This window comes from Ips typographus, linkage group LG4 (genome assembly GCF_016097725.1).
Source record: "Ips typographus isolate SLU linkage group LG4, UJ_Ityp_2.0, whole genome shotgun sequence".
In the NCBI taxonomy this organism is placed as follows: Eukaryota; Metazoa; Arthropoda; class Insecta; order Coleoptera; family Curculionidae; genus Ips; species Ips typographus.
Genome location: NC_138425.1, coordinates 9,925,213 through 9,934,875, shown reverse-complemented (window position 1 = coordinate 9,934,875; position 9,663 = coordinate 9,925,213). Strand labels below are relative to the sequence as shown.

At 35.7% G+C, this 9,663-nt stretch overlaps 4 protein-coding genes across 5 annotated transcripts; 2 read left to right on the top strand and 2 right to left on the bottom strand.

The window, feature by feature from the left end:
- Positions 1 to 81: 81 nt before the first annotated feature.
- On the bottom strand, positions 82 to 1,118 carry Gem2 (Gemin 2). The gene is made up of 3 exons (XM_081978696.1): positions 876 to 1,118; positions 698 to 813; positions 82 to 642 (listed from the first exon to the last, which is right to left on the bottom strand). The coding sequence occupies exons 1-3, from the start codon at positions 988 to 990 to the stop codon at positions 154 to 156; spliced, it is 720 nt and encodes a 239-aa protein (XP_081834822.1). The 5' UTR covers positions 991 to 1,118; the 3' UTR covers positions 82 to 153.
- A 141-nt stretch (positions 1,119 to 1,259) lies between these two features.
- Ublcp1 (Ubiquitin-like domain-containing C-terminal domain phosphatase 1) lies at positions 1,260 to 2,886 on the top strand. Its single transcript, XM_081978694.1, has 6 exons — positions 1,260 to 1,538; positions 1,598 to 1,750; positions 1,809 to 1,973; positions 2,026 to 2,237; positions 2,312 to 2,457; positions 2,592 to 2,886. The coding sequence occupies exons 1-6, from the start codon at positions 1,382 to 1,384 to the stop codon at positions 2,776 to 2,778; spliced, it is 1,020 nt and encodes a 339-aa protein (XP_081834820.1). The 5' UTR covers positions 1,260 to 1,381; the 3' UTR covers positions 2,779 to 2,886.
- A 277-nt stretch (positions 2,887 to 3,163) lies between these two features.
- On the bottom strand, positions 3,164 to 9,625 carry LOC145728450 (uncharacterized). The gene is made up of 6 exons (XM_081978697.1): positions 9,445 to 9,625; positions 4,023 to 4,114; positions 3,817 to 3,909; positions 3,633 to 3,761; positions 3,376 to 3,578; positions 3,164 to 3,320 (listed from the first exon to the last, which is right to left on the bottom strand). The coding sequence occupies exons 1-6, from the start codon at positions 9,462 to 9,464 to the stop codon at positions 3,213 to 3,215; spliced, it is 645 nt and encodes a 214-aa protein (XP_081834823.1). The 5' UTR covers positions 9,465 to 9,625; the 3' UTR covers positions 3,164 to 3,212.
- On the top strand, positions 6,453 to 8,628 carry LOC145728442 (uncharacterized). 2 transcript variants are annotated; one of them, XM_081978687.1, is made up of 2 exons: positions 6,453 to 7,941; positions 8,026 to 8,628. In XM_081978687.1, exons 1-2 carry the CDS (start codon positions 6,500 to 6,502, stop codon positions 8,561 to 8,563), a joined length of 1,980 nt encoding a protein of 659 aa, XP_081834813.1. In that variant the 5' UTR covers positions 6,453 to 6,499; the 3' UTR covers positions 8,564 to 8,628. The 2 variants fall into 2 exon arrangements, with proteins under 2 accessions (XP_081834813.1, XP_081834812.1); XM_081978686.1 differs by having other exon boundaries at positions 6,453 to 8,628.
- Positions 9,626 to 9,663: the final 38 nt, after the last annotated feature.

Here is a 9,663-nt window from a genome sequence, read left to right as displayed (position 1 = left end):
TTTCCTTTTGATTTATGTTTGTTTGTTTGTGCCCTTTGCTAATTATGCTGCTAGCATTTCAAGTAGTAATCAAAAATAGACTATGATTAAAGGAATATAATTTTAAAAAAGTACAAAAAACCTCCTTAATCATAATATAAGAGAGTAATACTTTCAATTAATCAAATCCAACTGATTAAAATACCTAGCAACAATGCAAATATACAAGTTCAATGGAGTAGCTAAACTTTCATCAATTTCACTGCTAAATGTGGCTCTTATCTGAGCACATTTTTTTGCAAACTCTCTAAGTTTAAAACAACAATCTGGTGTCAAAGGTTTTTCAAGCAATGCCAATATTCCATAAATCCATGCACCCAAGTTCTCTGATAGACCTCTAGATTGGTCAAAATTTGTGATGATGTGTTTACCAATTTTGTGTAACATTTGCACTTTAGATGCTTGACAAATAGATGTTAATTCTGAAAAAGTGGGTGGATTTTCATCCACATTGGTTAAGAAGTTCTCATCAAAAAACTTTGTGGGTTCTTTCCTAATTGTATTAGTTAGGAAATTTCTGAATTGTGTAAAGTCCTGAATGGCATTATCCTGCCACTCTTTTGTAGGGTAGAATTTATCCAATGCTTTCTGTACCCCTACATCCTGTAACAAACTTTTAAACAGTTGTGTTTTGTTAGAAATCTGAAAATTAGAGTACCTTTTGTATATGGATGTTTTGATTCTTGGTGAATTTGGTGAAATCACCTTTGGCAGTTACCCAACTTTTACATTTTTTACTTCTTTCATACATTACATGCTGGAGGTACTCTTCACCTAAAAAACAGCAATAAAATTATTTATGTTTTTAATTTAAGCCTGTTCTTAACACTACCTACCAGTTTGGGGCACTGAGTTAGGATCAAAATCTGTAGGCATGCTAACATCCAATGCTTGTTTTAGCATGCACCCAAGATCGTCATCGCTTTCTTCAAAGTCTGAGTTATCCATCATATTATTTCGTACAATCGTACAAACAAGTAAATAATTTAAACAATTATAAATTGTCTTCAATCAATTCCATAAAGAAAACCAATTAAAATTAAAAATACAGGTTATGTTTTGCTTGTTTACAAAATATTGTCTTAGGTCTAGTGTCAAAATTCAATCTGTCAAAAATACCTACATTTTCATTGGCTAAATTCAACTGAATTCAAAATTTCATTGGTTGCTATGGGCACGTGACTTTATTTGACACAAAAAAACTTCTTTTTCATGTTTGTTTTTAGTGAATCTAACCTCAAAGACAAAATCTCTACAAAATAAATGTTCTCCTGCCTTTCTAGTTTTCTCTAATTGATTAAAAACAAAACTCATAGCAAACGGTTTTTTATAAATTGTAGCAATGGAAGGAAAACTTCCTCTCATAATTAAGTGGAGCGGAAAAGAGTATGAAGTATATATTTCAGAAAATGATTCTGTAGCTGACTTAAAAAGGGAAATTTTGTATAAAACTGCTGTGCGTCCTGAGCGACAAAAACTGTTAAATCTCAAAATAAAAGGTTTGTTCTGTATAATTAGATAAACTTCTTAAAATCATATTTTGTTTATGATACTACAGGAAAAGTATCTGATGAGGAATGTAGAATTTCCTCATTAAAGTTGAAGCCTAACTTTAAAATTATGATGATGGGGTCACTTGAACAGGATATTGTAGAAGCCAACACAGCGCCTACAGATTTACCAGAAGTAGTTAATGATTTTGATATTGAAGGTTTTTTTACTTTTAGCAACAGTGTGTGATATTTTAATGCCTTTAAATTTAATTAAAGATGAAGAAATTGCAATAGAAAACCAGGAAGTGTACCTAAATAAAGTTGCAAGAAGAGTCAAAGAGTATGAAGTGAAAATTTTGAATGAGTTGAGAACTGGGAAAAAATTATTGGTTTTGGACATTGATTACACTTTATTTGACCACAAAACAACAGCTCAGTCAGGTATGGTAAAACTTTGAAATAAACCTGGATTTATTAATATTTTTTCACATAGGGGCTGAGTTAATGAGGCCATACCTACATGAATTTCTTGCTAGTGCATATGAAAATTATGATATTGTAATCTGGTCAGCTACCAGTATGAAATGGATAATTGAAAAAATGAAATTACTTGGAGTTGATAAACACCCTGCATATAAAATAGCCTTTTATTTGGATTGTCTTGCAATGATCTCAGTGCATACACCCAAATATGGAGTAATTAATGTAAGTCTTTACTAAGACAGTAATTGAATTATTTATTACATTTTTTTGATACATGTGTTCATTATTTTTTACAGGTAAAACCACTAGGAGTGATTTGGGGAAAATACCCCCAGTTTAGTGCAAAAAATACAATAATGTTTGATGATGTTCGCAGAAATTTTATAATGAATCCCAGGAATGGTTTAAAAATAAGACCATTCAGACAAGCTCACATAAATAGGTAAATATCATAAAGTTAATAAAAGTTTTGATTATTAATTATATTTTCAAAGTGTTTTTATACATTTTTTGATATTGATTTGAAGTTAACAATTACAAGAAACTAAATTTTATGATTATGCTAAATTTTTTTAGATATAAAGATGATGAGCTGCTGAGACTCTCAAAGTACTTAAAGTATCTTGCTGAGAATGTGGAGGACTATACCATTATGTCTCACAATTCTTGGGAAAAAGTAAAAGACAAACATTCAAAAGGGATTGTCAAGAACAATAAACAGCCTGATAAACCAGACAAGGCAGGAGGAGCTGGTGAAAATTAATCAGGTACCTAGTACATATTTAAAAGATTCTGTCCATTTAGTTACATATTTATGCTGTTTATGTAAAGTGGATAAAAAAAATAAACATTGCCATCAGGATGTTCTGTACTTCCAGTTTTAGGCTTATTTTAGTGCATATGGGTATATTACCAAATGCATTTTGTTTTGATATGTCCAAACTGCTGGTCATGCACTGTAAAGAATTAAGGTCAAATATGAGCTTGTTGGTAATATTGAAATACTTTTGATTTGTTGTTATTGAAGTGTTACTTAAATAATTTAGCTTGTAATCAAAATATGGTTTTTGAGGTTACTGGGCTTTAAAAGTTTACTTGAGTTTGTCTAAACAATTAACTGGGTTTTGCAACACATTGAATTCAGCCCATTTAAAATTTAATAATTTATTATACCAATTATAATGCCTTAAGTTGAACTCAGAAAAAAACTTCAGATTCCCTGGTCTGTAAAGTATTAGGTCCTTGTCTAATGACTTCAACAAATATTGCCAAGATTCTTCTCCACTCGTGCATAAAATGATAGTTCTAAAACAGATGCGTGTATTTCAAATATGTACTTCCAACAAAACAGGCTTTTTACTTCAATGTTAAAAAACAACGGCAACATCGAAACAGGCAATGTATGTCCACGAAGCTCGTCAGACGGCGACTGCTTAATACTGCAATCAAGCAAATCTAAAATTAGACCAATAAGCGCTTTATGACGTCCTGGCAATTCTTCTCCGATTAAACCAAGCACATCTGATGCCACCACTTCAGGAATTACATTATCATTGTTGTTGTCTAACAAAAAAAAAATAAGTGATTATATTCAACACTAATTTTTCAAAAACTTACCTAACACCAGAGATTGTATTGAATCTGGAATTAATGGTTGCTTGAGCCTGGTCAAAAATGTGTACAAAGCTTGAGAAGCTTCCAGACGCCACCCTGCTTCTAACATATTCCGAACGCTTCTACTGGAACCTAAGTTTTGTAAAATTAAACAGAATTTAAGTAGGTAATTGTGAGAATTAATTACCAGTTTCAATCGATGCCACTATCTCATTGACTACTCCCTGATGAGCAATGCCTTCGCCTCGAAATAACCAGCCATTTCTCAAAAATCTCTCACCTGAAAAATTGCATTAAAACTATAATTTTTTATTATGTTATATCAAGTCGAAAGCAGCAACTTAGAAATTAGATATAAATTAAGAAGTAAATTCTCACTATAAAATTAGTTACTTCTCAGGCAGGTTACAATTTCCCTTACTGCCTCCAAGCTGTCTTCCGATATTATTTCTTTTTCGCCACACGCAAAACATGCAGTTTGTAATCTGGAAAAACACAATAACATTTGAATTTATAATAATGAAACAAAACTAAAAATCATTTTAGACTTGTTTTATTTTGAAATTTAAAATTTTTGATTTTTTTGTGACAAAAAATTGAAGTTTTTAAGGAATTTTTGGCTGGATGTGTTATAACTAAATGTGTAAGGATGATATAATTACACACATTAAACAGTTATATTTTTATTTACTAAATAAAGCCAGTACATTATTCTAAATTTAGTTTTTTTATCACCAAGTCCTTTGTAAAATCATACTTCCTTTTTTTCTTCTTTCAATAATATGATCAATGGCAAAACCACAGAAAACAAGGAAAATTCATAGTCTATTATTGTTTTCTGAAAATACATAAATAGCGATTTTAATAGGTTGACACAGATATGGCAGTGGTTACCATACGTTAAAAGTAGGTTCATATTGTCAGCATTTTTTTAAACATCGGGTAGGTTACGTAACTAACTATAGCGCAAACCAACTTTGCTCTACATTTAGTTTTTTCGCTGACCAATATTCCTAATCGTAACCGCAATTGTAAATATATGGCTATAAAATTAGCAAAAATTTATTTTTAAGTAAAGTGGCATTTACACCTTGATTTTACTATTATTTACGTAAGAAATCTCACGTTCAAATTTTCGGTTATTACACTTCAATCCAAACAAACCTTCAAATCAAACTATAAATTGGTTAGATAGTTATTAAGCAAATCATATCAACCGCATAACTAGCTTTCAAAATGTTTTCAAAACTACTAGTGTCGTTTCTACTATTTACTCTTAATTTAGTACCGGGGTACTTTTACTGCGTTAGTCGTTCCGAAGTTTGCCCTTTTCATCCAGAACCCGAGAATTACTGCAATTGTGATCAATCCATGTACGTTCCGCTCCTTCAAAGTCGAGTGGCCGATACAAGAGCTATAGCAGCCCACGAATTAGCTCACGAAATGCTTCCTTTAATGAGTTTTTTGGAAGAACGCCTAAAAGACCCTAAAGTCAGAGTGGCGTTATTTGGAGATCAGCCTTCAGAAGAACTGTCAGAACCTGATGTGCACCCCAAAGTGTTACCTGATGTATTAGCTACGGAGAAACGGCCCCAGGAGACTCCCGAAACAACTAGTAACAATGTTTTGGACATACCACCATCTCAGATAGGTAAAAATAAGGAACCACAATTAGAAGAACCGAAAGAGAGAGATTTGCCCGAAGTACAAGAAACATCGACACTGCAAGTGCCTTCTGAAGACTTTACACAAGCTCCAACTACCACGCCAAAGCCTTTAATTACCACTGAAGTGCCCCAAACAAATCCAAATAGGAGGAGAACAAATCGAGGACCAAGCAACTTAATCTCCTTTCATGAACGACTTCAAGAACAAATGCCCAGATAAACAACAAGTGAAAAACCAAAAACAAAATGTGGTTTCCAATATAATTTAGTACTGATTTTTTGTATGTTTTTACTTTTGTGATAAATAAAATATTTGACAAATTTTTTATTTTTAATTCTAGCCTATTCAGGAATAATTTAAAAAATTGTGAATTCCAGTAATCCTAACTGTAAATAACCATTCACAAAATGGCGTTCGGTTTTTTTTATTTGCAAAACTGTTCTTTAAGGCTTTTTTAAGGTTTGTCATATTATCGAAAACAAAAACACATTTTAAAGATTTTTTTAAGCAACTGGTTTAAAGACTAAAAATTACAATCAGATGAACTTTATCTATTTGCTAAAGAAACTTATAATTTAAGCCGTTACCTTAATAATAATTTATGGCAGATTGCACCGTATTTAAAGGGCTCTAACTAGGCTAAGTTGTGATTTGACAGGTCATGTGCAAAATGTCACAATCAAATAGCGTAGGTCTTAAATACGTCGGTGTAATCGGCCATTAGACACTTAACAAGTTACATCGAGTTTTTAGGGTTTTCGACTAATTTCAGTGAATGTTTATCACTGTTTATGTCATACCTGAAGGTCGACAAATCATATAAATTACACTTTGGCAGCAATCTGAATGATTAAGTTTTTTAAGGTCAAAATTTTCCGCTTATTAACTTATAATTAAATAATTTTGATACAAGCAAAAATTTTAGTTTTGTTGAATATTTTGTTTGTATATCTTTGTGAAGTTTACTCTTTGCGTTTAAATGGTTTAATATTCGTAGAATAAGCTATAAGCACCTAACATTTTAGTTTCCTAAACACACTTTTTCAGATGGTTTTACAAACAAAACACCAAAAACTAGGCCACTAATTGAACTTTAACTAGGAGCTGAGCTTGCATTTTTCGATGAAGCCGCTATAAATAGTCAAATTAATGCATTACTTGTACACAGTACTTCCATAGTCGTCAAACTAGTCATTACGAAAATGAAGTCACTAGTGTTTTGTGTGTTGGGCGTAATTTTCGTAAACTTGGTGCAATGTGCCGAAATTAAGAAGGAAGATGCTGAAACGCCAATCGTCAAAGCCCTGGACGTCCTAGAAAATAAGGAAAACAAAACTCTGCCCATCGATGCCGAACAGCCCGATCATGACAACAAGAGGTCTAAAAAGTCTGCTACCACAACATTCTGCGTCGAGATAAGGCCCACTGATGGTCATCAAAAGCCTTATCAAGTGTGTGAAAATGCTGCCAAGACCGGTTATGACGCTCCTTACGCACCGGCTTCTGCACCAGCCCCATCTTATGAGGCTCCAGCAGCAGCGCCATCTTATGCAGCCCCTGCACCAGCTCCATCTTATGCAGCTCCCGCACCAGCTCCCAGTTATCATGCAGCACCTTATGCTGCTGCAGTAGCTAAGCCAGCCGCACCTGCCTATGCTCCAGCCAAGTCTTATTCTGCTCCAGCACCCGCCCCCAAACCTTACTCTGCGGCTCATAGTCCCTCATCGTACTCTTCGTACAGAAACGCTGAAGAAGAAGATGATAGTGTTGAGGCGATGGACCAAATGAATATGATGCGTGCCAATGAAGATGAAATGTCTGAAGAACACGAAGATAATATGCCCATGATGAGGAAAGCTGGTGGTTACGGTGGATACGGAGCCCCAAGTTATGGTGGTTACGGAGAAGCCCATGCTAGTGCTTATGGAGGTGGTGCTCCGCATTCCTATGCATCCCCAGTGACGTTTGTGCCTGCCGAACCCAAAAAGAAGCCACACAGCGGGCTAGTAATAACATGCCAACCCAATTTGGCCGGGTACGCACATGGAATCGGTAGTGCTGGATATGGTGCGTACAGATCTGCTTCTGGTTACGGAAGGCCATACTCTTACGGCTCATATTCTCCACATGCAGCCTACAAGGCTCCAGCTCCCTACGCAGCTCCACCAAGCTATGCTCCTGCTGCTCCTGTTTACAAGGCTCCCGCTTACAAAGCTCCAACTTATGCTGCTCCTGTTTACAAAGCGCCTGCTCCTCCAGCTCCAGTTTATAGCGCACCTGCTCCCGCTTATAAAGCTCCAGCACCATCTTACAAAGAGCCATCCTACAGCGCTCCAGCTCCATCATACAGTGCTCCTGCACCGTCTTATAGTGCTCCAGCTCCAATTTACAAAGAGCCATCCTACAGCGCTCCAGCTCCATCATACAGTGCTCCTGCACCGTCTTATAGTGCACCAGCTCCATCTTACAAAGAGCCATCTTACAGCGCTCCACATCCATCGTACAGTGCTCCTGCACCGTCTTATAGTGCTCCAGCTTCATCGTACAGTGCTCCCGCACCGTCCTACGCTGCACCAGCTCCAAGTTACAGTGCTCCACCTCCAGCTCTATCGTATAAAGCTCCAGCGCCCGCTTACAGCGCTCCAGCACCAGCTCCATCATACAGTGCCCCAGCTCCAGTCTACAGTGCTCCAGAAACTTCGTACAGTGCCCCAGCTCCGTCTTATAGTCCTCCACCTCCAGCCTATTCAGCTCCACCCACTTATGGTGCTAGCGCTTACCGGGCTGCTGAAGAAAAAGTTCAAGATGTTCCAGTGGTGACAGAGACGCCAGTCGTGAACAAAGAAGAAGAGACCAAGAAAAAAATGGAAGAAGTTGCCAAGCAACGTGAAGCTGTCGTCATTGACAAAACTGACGTTGAGACTAAAGTGCCCGACGATGCCAAAACTGAGACTGAGCAAGAAGAGAAAGTTGACGTCAACGCTGCTGAAAAAGTTGGAGCCGCTATGTCCGGTAAATGGTCGCCCAATATGAGGACAGCTGCCACTAAAACACCCGGCTTGGAGCAGGCCCTTAGAGAAGCCGAAGATTTCAAGTCGAAGAAAGTGACGACAAGTCTAAGGGCACTGGAGGAGAGGAATGCTAGAAACAGACAAATGGGATGGGCTGCCAACATGAGGAGTTCTGACGACAAGAAGACTGGTTGGGCTCCCGAAATGAGAGAAGCAGCAACCAATATGGATATGACTGAGAACGAGCTTGAATAATATTTAAGGGTTTTTTTTTGTATTTTTGTATTTGACTGGTTGAAATAAACATTTTATTGACATTATTTTGACTATTTTTTAAAAATTATTTCCTTTTAACTAACATATTAGAAATAACAAAATAAAAAAACTTATATTACTTATAAATTTCTCAACAGAAGTAACAATTAGGTAATAACTATAACATAGTGGTGGTGGTTTGTTGGGTTAGGCTAAAAGATGCTTCTATAATATATTTTGTCGACGTTTTGATGAATTTGAGATCATCTTCAGGACAATTCTGTCAAATTCATTGTTACCTCCACGTTATCGCAAAAAAAAAACAAGTACACAGAGCTCATTGCCGAGCGGATTTGGAGACGGACTACAGCAAAAAGCATTCTGTCAAAATTACTTAGAATACTACCACTACAATGTACTACTAGTACTCAAATTACTTACATTACACACGTTCGGCTTTTTAACCGTATGCTTGTTGTTGTAGTTCGTCCTCAAATCCTCTTAATCAGCTCTGTGTACTTGTTTTTTTTTTTGCGATAACGTGATATGATAGATATTTCTAAGAAGCATCTTTTGGCCAAGCAACAAATCACCAATCCTATATTTCAGTGGCCACAAATCTTTCCAATAACTATAACTACTTATAAAAGTCAAGTGATTTATACCACGTATATCGAAGAAATTAGAAAGGCCCATAAAATGTCTAAAGATAGTACGGCTCGTGTAATGATACGTAATTCTTTCGGCAAAAAAAAAATTCAACTAAAGCTATCGTCAGTGATTCACTTGATTGTTGGTATTAATATTATTAAATATTTCCCACATTGGATAAATCAAAAAATGTGTTTAATCAAGATTCCCTATCGAAAGTGAACACTTACCTTGAGAAGAATTTTCCCATTGATAATCTTTTTCACCAATTAAGAAAACCTTGATAATAAGACCAACATAATTTATTATACTTTTTAAACTGACACACAAAACACTTTACTGTCAGAACTGAGAGCCTTCAATCATAAATTTATCACAAAAAGGTTAAAGGGTTTTGACACGTGTTCAACTTGTTTATACCTACAAGTTGTCAGAAACTCCCAAAATTA